General features: G+C 43.3%; 1 protein-coding gene across 1 annotated transcript in view; it reads left to right on the plus strand.

The window, feature by feature from the left end:
• ACAD11 (acyl-CoA dehydrogenase family member 11) overlaps positions 1–18,247 on the plus strand; it is a 106,957-nt gene that overhangs the window by 54,236 nt on the left and 34,474 nt on the right. The window contains exons 11-13 of the mRNA XM_077269055.1: positions 9,180–9,318; positions 9,753–9,860; positions 11,489–11,587. Coding sequence (XP_077125170.1) covers positions 9,180–9,318; positions 9,753–9,860; positions 11,489–11,587 — 346 coding nt within the window. The remainder of the gene's footprint in view (positions 1–9,179; positions 9,319–9,752; positions 9,861–11,488; positions 11,588–18,247) is intronic.

The raw sequence follows: 18,247 nt of genomic DNA on the forward strand, positions 1-18,247 counted from the left end.
GACTTCCAGTACATATTTGTTTTCTGGTTTCGCTGAAAAACTGCAGTTCTTCAGATAGTGTTTCAGGTCTAGGTCTATGCCACTTAGTGTTAGACGTGGTACAGCAGGAATAATGTTGTTACTTGTTGGGGAAAATTATTTTTAATAATTACACGTGGTTTTCTGTATGGTATGATATGTGTTGGTTGTGTGTATAGTGATTGCTTCTGGCTCTGGTCTTCTCTCAATTTTCCTTCTTTCCTTCACTCAGGCTGTAGTAATGTCTGGGTCAGATACACTTTCGATGCTTTGAGATGACAACTAATGTGCTAAGCTGAAATGTGAGAGGGCTTAATTCCAAATTTAAAAGAGCCATTGTAATGGATTTTTTTAAGAAACAAGTGCCACATATCATTTGTTTACAGGAGATGCATCTTACAAGCCAGAATATTCTAGCCCTAAAAACTGCCTGGCTTGCTAGTGGTTACCATGCCACTTATTCTAACTATTCGTGAGGGGTCTCTTTTGTAGTGACCAAATCTCTCCCACTTGAAATTACACAGGTTGCATGTGATGCTTTTGGAAAGGTACCGTATTTTATGGTGCACTGTATACTAGGTAATTTTTCCTTTTTTACTGGTTAACATTTAGATGCCCCCACCTTTTGACTCTGCTTTTTTGGAATTGATTTCCTAAAAGATTGTGTCATTTTCAGTAAGTCCTGTATTATGCATCCATGACTTTAATGCAGTTACTATTGCAACTATAGGCCGTACAAGTGGTCCAGACATAGTATTCTATACACTTAATTGAAGAGCAGAGCACCAAGCATTTAACAGAGCTATGGCGTTGGAAGTACGCTGAAAAACAGGTGTTTTCTTATTATTCAAGTGTGCGTAAGTCCTTTTCTAGGACAGATCTGGCTTGTTCATCTCCCAATATTTTACCTTCCATTTAAAATGTTAGATATGTGCCTAGCAGAATTTCTCATCATTGCGCATTAGTAATTAGAGTGAGGATAGGTTCCACAAATAGTTCTAAAATCTGGCATATACATCAGGACATGAACGATTTAATCCGAGGGTCCTTAACCGAAAAAGTCCCCTGTTGTGATTTTGCTTTTTGCTCCCTCTAGTGGTCATTAGTGTTTTGACTCTGGAGCGTCTGTCTTTTCCTATATCCTCACCTGGGCCGTTAGTTCAGGGGCGTTGCTATATAAGCTCCCTGGACCTTCAGTTCAATGCCTGGCATCGTTGAAATCAGAGCTAATCTGTTGTGCTCTTGTCCTCTGATCCTGGTTCCTGTTTTTCAAGCTAAGTCTGCTTCTTTGCTTTTTGCTTTTGTTTTGTTTGGTATTTTTGTCCAGCTTGTTCCTATCTGTATCCTGACCTTTGCTGGAAGCTCTAGGGGGCTGGTGTTCTCCCCCCGGACCGTTAGACGGTTCGGGGGTTCTTGAATCTCCAGCGTGGATTTTTATAGGGTTTTTGTTGACCAGATAAGTTATCTTGCTATATTCTGCTATTAGTAAGCTGGCCTCTCTTTGCTGAACCTGGTTCATTTCTGTGTTTGTCATTTCCTCTTACCTCACCGTTATTATTTGTGGGGGGCTTGTATCTTGCTTTGGGGTCCCTTTCTCTGGAGGCAAGAGAGGTCTTTGTTTTCTTCTCCTAGGGGTAGTTAGATTCTCCGGCTGGCGCGAGTCATCTAGCGATCACCGTAGGCATGATCCCCGGCTACTTCTAGTGTTGGCGTTAGGAGTAGCTATTTGGTCAACCCAGTTACCACAGCCCTATGAGCTGGATTTTTGTATCTTGCAGACTTACACGTTCCTCTGAGACCCTGTCCACTGGGGTCATAACAGTATGCCAGGCCAGTATTAAATGTTTAATGCATTGCAGAAGTGGGATTATAAGAAAGAAAATGTTGAGTTTTTTTTTTTCCTTCTCTCATTTTTTTTTTCTTTTCCCCTTTACCTCAGAGTGGCTTAAGCTTGCTGCAGACATGAATGTCCAGACCTTGATTACAAGTGTGGACCAGCTTGCCGCTCGTGTGCAGGGTATACAAGATTATGTTACCAGAAATCCTAGGTCTGAACCCAAGATTCCGATTCCTGAACTGTTTTCAGGAGACCGATTTAAGTTTAGGAATTTCAGGAATAATTGTAAATTATTTTTGTCCCTGAAACCTTGTTCGTCTGGAGACTCTGCTCAACAAGTAAAAATTGTTATTTCATTCTTACGGGGTGACCCTCAGGATTGGGCTTTTTCGTTGGCGCCAGGAGATCCGGCATTGGCTGATATTGATGCGTTTTTTCTGGCGCTCGGTTTACTTTATGAGGAACCCAATCTTGAGATTCAGGCAGAGAAAGCCTTGCTGGCTATATCTCAGGGCCAGGACGAGGCTGAGGTGTATTGCCAAAAATTTCGGAAATGGTCCGTGCTGACACATTGGAACGAGTGTGCACTGGCCGCTAATTTTAGAAATGGCCTTTCTGAGGCCATTAAGAATGTTATGGTGGGTTTTCCCATTCCCACAGGTCTGAATGATACCATGTCCCTGGCTATTCAAATTGACCGGCGGTTGCGGGAGCGCAAAACCGCAAATTCCCTCATGTTGTTGTCTGAACAGACACCTGATGTGATGCAATGTGATAGAAAAACCGCAAATTCCCTCATGGTGTTGTCTGAACGGACACCTGATTTGATGCAATGTGATAGAATCCTGACTAGAAATGAGAGGAAAATTCATAGACGCCGGAATGGCTTGTGCTACTACTGTGGTGATTCTACACATGTTATCTCAGCATGCTCTAAACGTATATCTAAGGTTGTTAGTCCTGTCACCGTTGGTAATTTGCATCCTAAGTTTATTCTGTCTGTAACTTTGATTTGCTCACTGTCATCTTATCCTGTCATGGCGTTTGTAGATTCAGGTGCTGCCCTGAGTCTTATGGATCTCTCATTTGCTAAGCGCTGTGGTTTTATTCTTGAACCATTAGAAAATCCTATCCCTCTTAGGGGTATTGATGCTACGCCATTGGCAGAAAATAAGCCGCAGTATTGGACACAGGTTACCATGTGCATGACTCCTGAACACCGCGAGGTGATACGTTTTCTCGTTCTACATAAAATGCATGATTTGGTTGTTTTGGGGCTGCCATGGTTACAGACCCATAATCCAGTCCTTGACTGGAAGGCTATGTCAGTGTCTAGTTGGGGCTGTCGTGGTATTCATGAGGATTCCCTGCCTGTGTCTATTGCTTCTTCTATGCCTTCGGAAGTTCCGGAGTACTTGTCTGATTATCAGGATGTCTTTAGCGAGTCCAGGTCCAGTGCATTGCCTCCTCATAGGGAATGTGACTGTGCAATAGATTTGATTCCAGGCAGTAAATTTCCTAAGGGAAGACTGTTTAATCTGTCGATACCTGAACATACCGCTATGCGTTCATATATCAAGGAGTCTCTGGAGAAAGGACACATCCGTCCGTCTTCTTCCCCTCTTGGTGCGGGATTCTTTTTTGTGGCTAAAAAGGACGGATCTTTGAGGCCTTGTATTGACTATCGGCTTTTAAATAAGATCACTGTCAAATTTCAGTATCCTTTGCCGCTGTTGTCTGACTTGTTTGCCCGGATTAAAGGTGCCAAGTGGTTTACCAAGATAGACCTTCGTGGTGCGTACAACCTTGTGCGCATTAAGCAAGGGGATGAATGGAAAACCGCATTCAATACGCCCGAAGGTCATTTTGAGTACTTGGTGATGCCTTTTGGGCTCTCTAATGCCCCTTCAGTTTTTCAGTCCTTTATGCATGACATTTTCCGGAACTATCTGGATAAATTTCTGATCGTTTATCTGGATGATATTCTGGTTTTTTCTGATAATTGGGACTCGCATGTGGAGCAGGTCAGGATGGTCTTTAAAATTTTGCGTGAAAATTCTTTGTTTGTCAAGGGCTCAAAGTGTCTTTTTGGTGTACAGAAGGTTCCCTTTTTGGGGTTCATTTTTTCCCCTTCTGCTGTGGAGATGGACCCAGTCAAGGTCCGAGCTATTCTTGATTGGACTCAGCCCTCGTCAGTTAAGAGTCTTCAGAAGTTCTTGGGTTTCGCTAACTTCTACCGTCGTTTTATCGCTAACTTTTCTAGCATTGTGAAACCTTTGACGGATATGACCAAGAAGGGCTCCGATGTGGTTAATTGGGCTCCTGCTGCCGTGGAGGCTTTCCAGGAGTTGAAACGTCGGTTTACTTCGGCGCCTGTTTTGTGCCAGCCTGATGTCTCGCTTCCCTTTCAAGTTGAGGTGGATGCTTCAGAGATTGGAGCAGGGGCCGTTTTGTCGCAGAGAGGCCCTGGTTGCTCTGTTATGAGACCTTGCGCCTTTTTCTCTAGGAAGTTTTCGCCTGCGGAGCGAAATTATGATGTGGGCAATCGGGAGTTGTTGGCCATGAAATGGGCATTTGAGGAGTGGCGTCATTGGCTCGAGGGTGCTAAGCATCGTGTGGTGGTCTTGACTGATCACAAAAATCTGATGTATCTCGAGTCTGCTAAACGCCTGAATCCTAGACAGGCCCGCTGGTCATTGTTTTTCTCCCGTTTTGACTTTGTTGTCTCGTATTTACCAGGTTCAAAGAATGTGAAGGCCGATGCTCTTTCCAGGAGCTTTGTGCCTGATGCTCCTGGAGTCGCTGAACCTGTTGGTACTCTTAAGGATGGTATTATCTTGTCAGCTATTTCTCCTGATCTGCGACGTGTGTTGCAGAGATTTCAGGCTGATAGGCCTGATTCTTGTCCACCTGACAGACTGTTTGTGCCTGATAAGTGGACCAGCAGAGTCATTTCCGAGGTTCATTCCTCGGTGTTGGCAGGTCACCCAGGAATTTTTGGCACCAGAGATCTGGTGGCCAGATCCTTTTGGTGGCCTTCCTTGTCTAGGGATGTGCGGTCATTTGTACAGTCCTGTGGGACTTGTGCTCGAGCTAAGCCTTGCTGTTCTCGTGCCAGCGGGTTGCTCTTGCCCTTGCCTGTCCCTAAGAGACCTTGGACACATATCTCCATGGATTTCATTTCTGATCTTCCGGTGTCTCAGGGCATGTCTGTTATCTGGGTGATATGTGATCGCTTCTCCAAGATGGTCCATTTGGTTCCTTTGCCTAAGCTGCCTTCCTCTTCCGATCTGGTTCCTGTGTTTTTCCAGAACGTGGTTCGTTTGCACGGCATCCCTGAGAATATTGTGTCAGACAGAGGATCCCAGTTCGTTTCCAGATTCTGGCGATCCTTTTGTAGTAGGATGGGCATTGACTTGTCGTTTTCGTCTGCTTTCCATCCTCAGACTAATGGACAGACGGAACAAACTAATCAGACTTTGGAGGCTTATTTGAGGTGTTTTGTCTCTGCTGATCAGGACGATTGGGTGACCTTCTTGCCGTTAGCTGAGTTTGCCCTTAATAATCGGGCTAGTTCCGCCACCTTGGTTTCGCCGTTTTTCTGCAACTCTGGTTTCCACCCTCGTTTTTCTTCGGGTCATGTGGAACCTTCTGACTGCCCTGGGGTGGATTCTGTGGTGGATAGGTTGCAGCGGATCTGGAATCTTGTGGTGGACAACTTGAAGTTGTCACAGGAGAGGGCTCAGCGCTTTGCCAACCGCCGCCGCGGTGTGGGTCCCCGACTACGTGTTGGGGATTTGGTGTGGCTTTCTTCCCGCTTTGTTCCTATGAAGGTTTCCTCTCCCAAATTTAAACCTCGTTTTATTGGTCCTTACAAGATATTGGAAATTCTTAATCCTGTATCCTTTCGCCTGGATCTACCTGTGTCGTTTGCTATCCACAACGTGTTTCATAGGTCCTTGTTGCGGCGGTACGTTGTGCCTGTGGTTCCTTCTGCTGAGCCTCCTGCTCCGGTGTTGGTTGAGGGCGAGTTGGAGTACGTGGTGGAGAAGATCTTGGATTCTCGTCTCTCCAGGCGGAGGCTTCAGTACCTGGTCAAGTGGAAGGGCTATGGTCAGGAAGATAATTCCTGGGTGGTCGCCTCTGATGTTCATGCGGCCGATTTAGTTCGTGCCTTTCATGCCGCTCATCCTGATCGCCCTGGTGGTCGTGGTGAGGGTTCGGTGACCCCTCACTAAGGGGGGGGTACTGTTGTGATTTTGCTTTTTGCTCCCTCTAGTGGTCATTAGTGTTTTGACTCTGGAGCGTCTGTCTTTTCCTATATCCTCACCTGGGCCGTTAGTTCAGGGGCGTTGCTATATAAGCTCCCTGGACCTTCAGTTCAATGCCTGGCATCGTTGAAATCAGAGCTAATCTGTTGTGCTCTTGTCCTCTGATCCTGGTTCCTGTTTTTCAAGCTAAGTCTGCTTCTTTGCTTTTTGCTTTTGTTTTGTTTGGTATTTTTGTCCAGCTTGTTCCTATCTGTATCCTGACCTTTGCTGGAAGCTCTAGGGGGCTGGTGTTCTCCCCCCGGACCGTTAGACGGTTCGGGGGTTCTTGAATCTCCAGCGTGGATTTTTATAGGGTTTTTGTTGACCAGATAAGTTATCTTGCTATATTCTGCTATTAGTAAGCTGGCCTCTCTTTGCTGAACCTGGTTCATTTCTGTGTTTGTCATTTCCTCTTACCTCACCGTTATTATTTGTGGGGGGCTTGTATCTTGCTTTGGGGTCCCTTTCTCTGGAGGCAAGAGAGGTCTTTGTTTTCTTCTCCTAGGGGTAGTTAGATTCTCCGGCTGGCGCGAGTCATCTAGCGATCACCGTAGGCATGATCCCCGGCTACTTCTAGTGTTGGCGTTAGGAGTAGCTATTTGGTCAACCCAGTTACCACAGCCCTATGAGCTGGATTTTTGTATCTTGCAGACTTACACGTTCCTCTGAGACCCTGTCCACTGGGGTCATAACAGTCCCCTAATACCCAGGTGGATGCCTTAGTATATCTGACAGACATCAGTCTTTCTCTGACTTACCTCCTTAGGTTGGTGGATGAATTTGGGTCATTTTCTGGCTTAAAGCACCACTTCAGCATTTTTTTCAGCGCTGGAGTGGCGCTTGAAATGTAAGCCCCCGTTCTTATACTCGCCCTCCTGCGTCTTCATCTTTACCGATGACACTCTGGTCCTGTGGCGCCATCTTGTGACAGTAGGTTCTGACTGGCTGGAAGTCGGAAGTTATGTCACAAGCTCTCAATGAAAACCTGAGAGCCAGAACAAGGCTCTCATAGATTTGTATTGAAAAGTGACCTCCAACGTGCTCCAGCAGCTATTGGAGCATGCATGCAAGCCACTTTTCGCCGGAGATGGATCGGCACTACGCTGGAAAAGAATGAAGGGGATGACAGAGGAGTATGAGGCAGGGAACTTACATTTAAAGCTCCACTCCAGTGATGCAATTAAAAAAAGAAAACACTGGAGTGGCCCTTTAAAGGGTAATTTGCAGAAATCTGTTTTTCCCTCTACCGCTTTCATATGGTCTGAGCCAGACTCAAGATATTTGTGTGCCAGTTGCTGATAATTGTAAGTATTTGGGGATTATTGTTCCCCCAAAGGTAGAACAATTTCTTGCATTAAACATTGATCCTCTAATAGCTGACACAAATGGGCAACTCAAGTCCATACAATGTCTCCCTAACTCTTTATTAGGCTCATGAATCTCTTTAAAATGATAGTTGCTCAAATTCTTATTATTTAATTCCTCTCCAGTTATGATTACTAGAGGAATATTTCACCTCTTGGAAAGTTTGGTGCGTACCTTTTACTGGCAAGGGGGGTCCCCTAGAATAAATTTCTTGTTTGCAAGCGCCGAAACATCATGGAGGTCTGACGGCTCCTAACTTATTCTTTTTACTTCCTGGCCACTCAGCTTGTGTACACCCCTTGGTGGATAGATATTGACATGAGCAATGCTATCATGGCGCTAACGAGCATTGATGGGTTCTTATGAAGGATTAACTAAACTACTCTATAGATATATTGCAGTCTCCTTAGCTCCAATCCCTCTAAACACAGTAACTAGAGTGTGGGCAATAGCGCAGAATATATTGAGGGGCTCCGATACTCTATCGGTGTTGTCCATATTCTCTTCTCCAGTCATTTGTTGTCAAGCCTTATAATGAGGCTTATGTGAAATGGGTGGCGGATATAACTGACCTGATTGTGGAGGAATGGGGAGAGGTGGAGGAATGGGGAGAGGTGGAGTATACAATTTACTCCTCAGTTGTGAGCGCTACGGACTGTTTGATCCAGACATAATTTCCAAACCACGTTTACTACGCTCGAGAAGTGTTGAGGAGGTTTGGGATGATTCCACATGACTTGTGTTTTCATTGTCGAGCAGAGGTGGGCTCATTTCTGCATTCAATTTGGTCCTGTCCAAAAATTGCATTCTGGTCTCAGTTCCTTCTATTGATTCATGAACACTTTGCGTTCCCTAAGGTGTCATCCCCTAAATCGTGCTAAATTGTGCTTGCTGGGTATTAAAGATGAGCTATATGACATTTTGCTGAACCCTACGATTTTCTATTTTTCTTTGCTAGAAAAACAATTATAATTGCATGGAAATCCACGGAATTAGCCTGTATGCTCCAATGGCTGCAATTGGTCCATAAATCTATTCCACTATATAAAGGTCTCTACACAAATAGGAGATGTGCTTATAAGTTTGATAAGGTATGGAGATAGTGATTAGCAATGGCAGACGCTGAACAACAGTATTCCCAGCACAGCCTTCTGTATATTTACTTCTGTCATATGCCTGCATAAGGTGTTGATGACATTTTGGGGGAGGATGGGCATGGGGACCGGTGTGATTGTGTGTTGTGTATGAGGTTGTAATTAGTGATGAGCGAATAGCATTGTTGCTCGGGTGATCTCCCAGTATTTGTTAGTGCCCAGAGATTTAGTTTTCCTCGCCCCAGCTGCATGATTTAAGGCTGCTAGACAGGCTGAATACATGTGAGGAATGCCTGTTTGTTAGGGAATTCACACATGTATTCAGGCTGTCCAGCAGCCGTAAATCATGCAGGTGAGGCGACGAAAACTAAATCTCCGAGCACTAACAAATACTCAGAGATCACGTGAGCAACAATGCTATTCTCTCATCACTAGTTGTAATGTACGTATATAACTCTTTAGTTGATGTTAATTTGTTCATTGTCTTTAAAAAAAGGAAAAATAAAGACTTTATAAACAAATGCTGTTTTTGAAAGTGTTTTTTTGTTTGTTTAGGAACTGGCAAGAGCCGAAGGGTTGTGGAATTTGTTTCTGCCAGCTGTCAGTGGTCTCAGCCAGACAGACTACGCCTTCATTGCAGAAGAAACTGGCAAATGTTTCATTGCTCCAGAAGTTTTCAATTGCCAAGCACCAGGCAAGTATCTTATATATACTGCACTGCAGTGGATGTACCGTCACTCATAGAAGAAGTCCCTCAGGTGCTGATTGCTTTGGGGACACATTATGGCAGGCAGTGACAATGGTGGCACTCTCTTGTAGACATTGTACCACTTTGTGACAAGCACTGCATTTAGGGATGATGTGATACCCTTGTGTTCTGTTCACATTTGTGTCAGAGCCTCAATCACAGAATCAATCAGCTTTCCATGTTGCATGTCACTCCATATAATACCATTTTTCCTGTCAAAATATTAACTATAAAAATGGTACTGTGACAGATGTGACTAAGTCAAACGGGCAGAATTGCCTCTGATGTGCCTTTTTGTTTAACAATTGGCCACAGCGCTAATACTAATAGCGCATTAGGCATGGGGCTTCATATAAATATGTTCTGTCATGAATTTTCAGATACCGGCAATATGGAGGTGCTTCACATGTATGGCACAGAGGAGCAAAAGAAGCAATGGCTTGAGCCTTTACTTGAGGGGAAAATTCAGTCTTGTTTCTGCATGACAGGTGAGAATGACTAAAAGATATAGAAGATCTCTCCACTCTGTTTTCCAGTCCAGTGCATTGTGTGTGTAATAAATGTAGATAGATATCTATCTATCTATATATCTATATATATATATAGATGTATATATAGATGTGTATATATACGGTATATATATATATATATATATATATATATATATATATATATATATATATATATATATATATTATGTATGTATGTATGTATATATAAATCCACTACTTATCTTCGGGTGCAAAGCCCAGACAACCCGTCCTTGGTTGTTTCCTGTCAATATTTTTCACAAAAGGAAAATGGAGTGCTGCCTGCTTTTGTGAAAAATATATATATATATGTATATATAAATAAAAATGATTATACAACCCCTGGCAATAATTCTGGAATCACCGGCCTTGGAGGATGTTCATTCAGTTGTTTAATTCTGCAGAAAAAAAGCAGATCAAAGACATGGCAGAAAGCTAAAGTCATTTTAAATGACATCTTTCTGGCTTTAAGAAACATTAAAATGTCATTTTGGTTAAGACAAGGAGCAATGCTTCATAAAGGTGCTGTTTGTTTTTTTGGGGGGAGCAGTATGGCTGACTCTGGAGGAGGGCTTTTTTGGTGGGCTTACGCTTAAGGAACCACTCCAATAAAATTTTCTATCCTATTAATATATTGCAGTCATCATATTATATAGCAATTTATACTTACAATTGCTCACTTTGCTTTTCTGCCCAGCAAATTGTTCTGTTTCCCATTATGTCAGGAGTTGAGGAGGAGAATGATAAATGCAGGTAAAAGAAAGTTACTGTTTCTACTTAGAGCAAAGAAAATAGAAGAATTAGCTGGGTAGAAAGGCAAAATGAGCAATTGTAAGTACACAGAGTTATATAATATGATATAATTACTTAGCCCATTATAACCCACTTCCTAACCCATAACAGACATCACAGCTATTGCACTCCTTCTATTTGTCATATTAAATCAACTATAGCACACATTTGGAGATTGGCATGCAACTCTGCCTACTCTACAACGTTATGTGTTCAGTATAAGGGCACTTGCTGCGTTATGTGTTGAAATGGGCAGACTTTTAGGTGATTTCCATCTAACAGTATGGACTATAATATCTCATATACATTTGCATTTTCCACCATTTTGATTGATCTAGTTTTGCATTGAATAGTAATATGCTGAAAATACATCCTGCTCGACTCTAGATGGTATATAGGAATGTTCCTTCTAGCAGAGGTGAAGGGTGTATGTCTGATATTTCTTTATATATTCATCTGACAGCCTCTTCGAAATATAGTAAGGGCCCGATCCCCTCTTCCTAAATGCTTCTATCCTTTTTGTTTTGGGGTTATTTAGCAATAATCAGGATAAGGTGAATGGGAACAAGTAGTTGCACATAGATAGCACATGGGTTCTTGTATTCCATCTATGGACACTGAGAAAATTATTGCAATAAATTGTAGTGTATTTTTAAACCATTGATCAGTGTGGCATTGGACATAATGTTTTTGTCCCCGAAGTTTTGTTTAGAACATGATCAAATGCAGTTTGGATTTGTGAACAGTTATTGTATTTAGCACAGAATGACCATCATTATATGTTCCATTTCCAGAGCCTGACGTAGCTTCCAGTGACGCCACCAACATGGAGTGCACCATCAAAAGAGATGATGACAGCTACCTAGTCAATGGAAAGAAGTGGTGGAGCAGTGGTGAGTAGAAACTATTTTTAATTTTTTTGAAAAGCCATGTAGCATTGGGTATGTGTAGAATGATCTGGTGTAAGGGAATTTATTGCCAGAATTATGCTTTCAAATCTGAACGCCATATAAAATACTGACAGGGACTTTGTTGGAACAAGAGTCTCTTACTGGGCTTCTTGCCATATTTTGATACAGCAGAGAATTTATCTTTTACTGCTCATAGTCCTCTCAAGGATCAGCCCTGCCTACACGATTGATTGCCATGTCTGTGCACTGTGCAGATAGAAAACTGTCAATCAGTGATGCATGGCGAGGACAATCCAAACTCATGAGCTGAGAGGACTAGTAGTGCTGCAAGCAGATAAATCGGTGATTTATCAAAGCTTCAGCAAAAAGCCCAGTAAGTGACTTGGCAATAGAATCCAGGCTCTGTCCCGATTTATGCTGCTCTCAGATGCAGCAGCAACAACCTGGTGACAAATTCTCTTCAAACTCCCTTTATATTAGCTTGTATTTGTTTGATTGAACTGTCTGTTATTTTGTACAGTACTGTATATGGTTGTCTCCATGAGAAGATTGCATAATAGAAATTTCAGAGAGTAGAACGTAATAGAGGTAAATGTCTCGTGAAACTCCCTTTAACCCCAGCTTAATTGATTCAGGGCTCCAATTAAAATAAAAACAATGTTTACTCCTCTCCCCCAGTGGTGCCATTCCTGCGATGTCTGCAGTGCGGTTCCAGCGGGTGACATGACATAGGCTACCACGGACAAGTGACAAAACACTCAGCAGCTGCTGGTTGACCGCAGCCATTACTATACTGTCAGATCGGATTGCCACCTTGATGAGATACATACAATCCCCTGATTGTTTTCTCATATGTCTGCTCAAGCCAAAGTCACGTTCCAGGCCGGGGACAGCAGACATTGTTGGTACATCGCCACTGCATGGGGTGAGTATAGTAAAAAAGGGGGAGAAGCCAGCGCTGCTTGTGGTCAGAACGCAAAACATAAAGTGCACATGCACATATTGATTTCTAACTGAGTTTCAAAAATGAGACATTTAGCAAACAATTGATCAATTCTTTGAGCCACCCCGTCACTTCACGGCATTCTCATATTTTTATATTTGCTGTGCCATTACGGCCTGTAAAAAGCAAGACCACATTAAATGCAAGCTGTGGTGAGTATACATGGTTTTTATTTTAATTGGGGTCCTGAATTGACTAAGGTGGAGTCGTCCAGTAGTTTACAACCCCTTTTGAGTTAGCCTGTTCTTTGAAATAATAGTTCTTTATTCTGAGGCTATGTGCACACATTGTGGATTTACTGCGGATCCGCAGCATTTTTTTCCGCGCAGAAATGCTGCAGATCCACAAAGTGATTTACAATACAATGTAAATCAATAGGAAAAAAAATGCTGTGCTAATGGTACAGAAAATTCCGCATGGAAAACACAGCAGATTGAAAGAAGGAGCATGTCACTTCTTTTGTGCGGCTCTGCAGCGTTTCTGCACCCATTCCATTATAGAAATCCGCAGGGGTAAAAACGCATGAAATCCGCAGCAAATCCGCAACAAAAACGCACAAAATCCGCAAGAAAATGCATCAAATCTGCACCTGCGTTTTCTGCCAGGAGATGCAGATTTTGTGCAGAAAATTCTGTACTCAAATCTGCAACGTGTGCACATAGCCTGAAGGTTCTCAGGTAATATCACTCCCCATGGTCACTTTCAAGTGTATCTGCTTTGTGTTTATTCCTGAGGATGAGGACATGTCTGCACACCCATCCTCTCCACCCGTTGTTTCCTAACTTCAAAACCGGATAGAACATGCTAGATATTTGTCATCCTGTTATCAGCAGTAAAAAATTTTGATAATAAGTCTTGCGGTCATCACGCCTTCTAATAAACTCCATTTCAAAAATAGTAAATTTCTTATCTACCATTTGAAAAATTACAACATTACATAAGGCTGGACTTTTCAACAGCTAAAGAACCAAAAGGTGAATATCCGCACCCTGTATGGTAATCAGTTCAAGAATATAAAGTGATCCTTGGTGCTTGATGTACTGTACATTCTACAAATACAAGCCGCTGTTAGGTGCTATGCGTCTTTGCCCTAATTATGTCTGACGAGGTATCTGATATAGTAGGATTGGCTATTGCATGCCAAGATAACTAAGGCATGCTCCCTACAGGAAATACATATGTTCTCATATGTTCTGGCTCTATAACCCTTACCTGCTGATGTGTAGATGATGAGAGTGATAAAGATTTCCTTTGGGATTTGTGTTGTAAATGTTTAGGCTTTCCCTTGTTTTATTATTTCCCTTGTTTGGCTTTCACATTGGCTTTCCTTACATGTACTATAAATTTTAAATGCAATTATACGATGTCCAACTAGGATCTCCATTCCTGTTATAAATCTTCTCTTTTTAGCTTTCCCCAGAGATAGAAGCTAAAGGAAAATATTTAGTTTTACAGGCACGCTGATATCTGTCCTGTGTGTGCACACGCTGCTCTGTAAAGGTACCGTCACACTAGGCGATATCGCCAGCGATCCGTGACGTTGCAGCGACCTGGATAGCGATATCGCTGTATTTGACACGCAGCAGCGATCTGGATCCCGCTGTGAAATTGCTGGTCGCTGCTAGAAGGTCTGCACTTTATTTGGTCGCTAGGTCGCCGTGTATCGCCGTGTTTGACAGCAAAAGCAAGGATACCAGCGATATTTTACACTGGTAACCAGGGTAAACATCGGGTTACTAAGCGCAGGGCCGCGCTTAGTAACCCGATGTTTACCCTGGTTACCAGCGTAAAAGTTAAAAAAACAAACAGCACATACTCACCAGCGCGTCCCCCAGCCTCTGCTTCCTGACACTGACTGAGCGCCGGCCCTAAACTGAAAGTGAAAGCACAGCGGTGACGTCACCGCTGTGCTGTTAGGGCCGGAGCTCAGTCAGTGTCAGGAAGCAGACGCTGGGGGACACGCAGGTGAGTATGTAGTGTTTGTTTTTTTAACTTTTACGCTGGTAACCAGGGTAAACATCGGGTTACTAAGCGCGGCCCTGCGCTTAGCAACCCGATGCTTACCCTGGTTACCCGGGGACCTCGGCATCGTTGGTCGCTGGAGAGCGGTCTGTGTGACAGCTCTCCAGCGACCAAACAGCGACGCTGCAGCGATCGGCATCGCTGTCGCTATCGCTGCAGCGTCGCTTAATGTGACGGTACCTTAAGGGACAGAAGTCAAGTATGTACAGAACTCCCATTGTCTGCGTTACCCACTAACTTCAGTTTGTAATTGATTTTTTTCTTTTTTAGTCTAGTTAAGGTACCTTCACACGAAACGACATCGCTAGCGATCCGTGACGTTGCAGCGTCCTGGCTAGCGATATCGTTTCGTTTGACACGCAGCAGCGATCAGGATCCTGCTGTGATGTCGCTGGTCGCTGAATAAAGTCCAGAACTTTATTTGGTCGTCCGATTGCTGTGTATCGTTGTGTTTGAAAGCAAAAGCAACGATACCAGCGATGTTTTACACTGGTAACCAGGGTAAACATCGGGTTACCAAGCGCAGGGCCGCGCTTAGTAACCCGATGTTTACCCTGGTTACCAGCGTAAAAGTAAAAAAAACAAACAGCACATACTTACATGCGTCCCCCAGCGTCTGCTTCCTGACACTTACTGAGCGCCGGCCCTAAAAGTGAAAGTGAAAGCACAGCGGTGACGTCACCGCTGTGCTGTTAGGGCCGGAGCTCAGTCAGTGTCAGGAAGCAGACGCTGGGGGACGCATGTAAGTATGTGCTGTTTGTTTTTTTTACTTTTACGCTGGTAACCAGGATAAACATCGGGTTACTAAGCGCGGCCCTGCGCTTAGCAACCCGATGTTTACCCTGGTTACCCGGGGACCTCGGCATCGTTGGTCGCTGGAGAGCGGTCTGTGTGACAGCTCTCCAGCGATCAAACAGCGACGCTGCAGCGATCGGCATCGTTGTCGCTATCGCTGCAGCGTCGCTTCGTGTGAAGGTACCTTTAGTCTCAAAATAGAGTGGCAAAGTCATTAGGACAGGCATTGCTTCCACCAGTCTTGATGCAGAGTTCGCTGGACTAAAGGTACCTTCACACGAAACGACTTTACAACGAGAACGACAACGATCCGTGACGTTGCAGCGTCCTGGATAGCGATATCGTTGTGTTTGACACGCAGCAGCGATCTGGATCCTGCTGTGATATCGCTGGTCGGAGCTAGAAGGCCAGAACTTTATTTGGTCGTCAGATCGCCGTGTATCGTCGTGTTTGACAGCAAAAGCAACGATGCCAGCAATGTTAAACATGGAGCTAACGACCTGTGAGAACGATAAGTGCGTCACCGCTACGTCACAGGATCGCTCCTGCGTCGTTCTGGAGCTGCTGTGTTTGACATCTCTACAGCGATGTAAACAGCGACGCTGCAGCGATCAGCTCGTTGTCGTTCTCGTTGTAAAGTCGTTTCGTGTGAAGGTACCTTTAGATGAGCCAAAGATGAGCTTGGTGCATCTTTTACCTGGCGGTAACTAGAGACAAAAATATATCGCAGTCAAGAATTTTTCCAGTTTACGCCCGTTACTACATTTTGGAATATACTGTACTTAATTTAGAAAATTATCTACTATTAAGTAAGATGACGATCAGCTCCAGCTCTATACATTTACAATGTGTGGTTTTTAAATGGGGTTTTCCCATGAAAATAAAAACACCCTATATAAAGGAGCTTTAAAAAATACTACATTTTACACATTTATTTTACGTTTTTGCAAATTTATATTTTTACACAATTATTACATAATTTTCTTCTTAGAGGCTGCTAAAAATATATAGTTGGTCCAGTAGCAGGATTCTCCTGCCCTGGTCGAGCATGTGCAGATGGTTTTTCAGTAGAAAGTGGGTTATGTGCAGAGACTGTGAAGCGCCCATTACCCACTGTGAGCCGTGCTCCTAGCACTGCTCAGGGGAAATCGGCATGTTCATATGAGACATCCCTGAAAATGGAGACTCAAAGCTTCTTCTGTGATGTAGACTGCTGGCCTGCACTGTTCAACCAGATCACTGTATAGAAAGTTATACTGCGCGTGCTCAAGTCACACATCAGCTGTCAGTTATGGAAGAAGCGCTCAACATCCGTTCTCAGCAAAACTGCAGACAGCTGTACAGAACGTTATCTGCTCTGACAGCAAATCGGACCCATCGTATGAGATGGACATATGGAGCTGAGGTGGAAGGATATTGGTTATGCTGTAATTTATTAACTGCACAGAATTGTATGTGCAGCAAAAAAGCCAACTATGCCAAGATGTGGAGCCCATAAGCCCTATTCGGGACTGTAATGTTTACTTATGGGGGTTGGCTCTTTTAAATCTTTTTTTATTACTTTAAAATATTTGGAATAAATCTGTCAGCAGTAAATGGAACAGTGATTATTTTATATCGGCCTTTATTTTAATATAATTTAAATATTTGAAAAGATTGTGAATTGCTGTGGTAATAAATATTTATTCTGTTTCTCGTGAAATCAATAGACCTGAAATGTATTATACAAGCCAAAACAAAGCAGGGTAAACAAGGCAGAAGAATGGATTAAATAAAAATGTTCTACATGATACACCAGTGATCTAAAGCTTGCTCTACAGCTTCGTGATTGGCTGCAGTGCTCATGAGCGCTGCAGCAAATTGTGCTCCGTAGCTCGGCTGATGTAGCCCAGTGATGGTCTTCTGCCATGATGTCTCGTTTATAGCTCACCTGACCACTGCAGCCAATCAATAAAGACCAGAGCAGGAAAGAGTGAGTTACACGACTGGTTGTTTTAATATTATTTTTTCCTTTAGTGCTGCACACTTGTAAAATAAAAAAAACATCCACTTTAGTAAATTTTTCATTCATTTTCATATATGAATCCAGCTTCTAATAGTTTGGTGACTGGATCATTGGGCATCATGGTCGCTCAGTGGTTAGCACTGAATCCTTGCAGCACTGGGGTCAAATCCCACAAATTACAACATCTGCAAGGAATTTGTATGTTCTCCTTGTATTTGCCCAGAGCTGCCTCCTCCTAGTTGACTGACAGCCTGCATGCTGTGTGACTTCAGGCAAAGGAGCCATCAGTCAAGCAGGAAGCGGCATTGGGCAAGGAATAGAGCTTGAGTGACAGAGGCTTCAGATCTACAATAGCTCTCCAACATCATTTACATATAAATTCAAACTCTCATTTTTCATAGAAAGGACTAGTGAAGGAGACAGACCATCAGCGCTGTCTTTTTTATTATAGTGTGCTTGAGGAAGTTGCTCGTGGTCCAGACTAATCGAAGTAGAAACCTCAGCACCACAAAAAAGAAAATGGGACTTGTAGGTCTTGCTATAGTGGTTATTTCCGGTATTTTGATCCAGCAAGGAATCAAAACGTCCAACGATTGACCTAGAGCCGTCTTTATCAAGGACATCTATGTGTAGCAAGAGCCAGGAACAAGGAAATGCGGCAGGGTGTAAGACTCGCATACTAGAAAAACAGATGGCATTCAGACCACACTGATAAAGGCCTGATCAAAATAATCTGTACTTTTTTTTCCATACGTGAGGAAAAAGGACATCTGAATGAGCCCTAAGTGTAATCTTCCCATGCGACTTACACTTGCAT

The sequence above is a fragment of the Ranitomeya variabilis genome, chromosome 6 (genome assembly GCF_051348905.1).
Source record: "Ranitomeya variabilis isolate aRanVar5 chromosome 6, aRanVar5.hap1, whole genome shotgun sequence".
Taxonomy (NCBI): Eukaryota; Metazoa; Chordata; class Amphibia; order Anura; family Dendrobatidae; genus Ranitomeya; species Ranitomeya variabilis.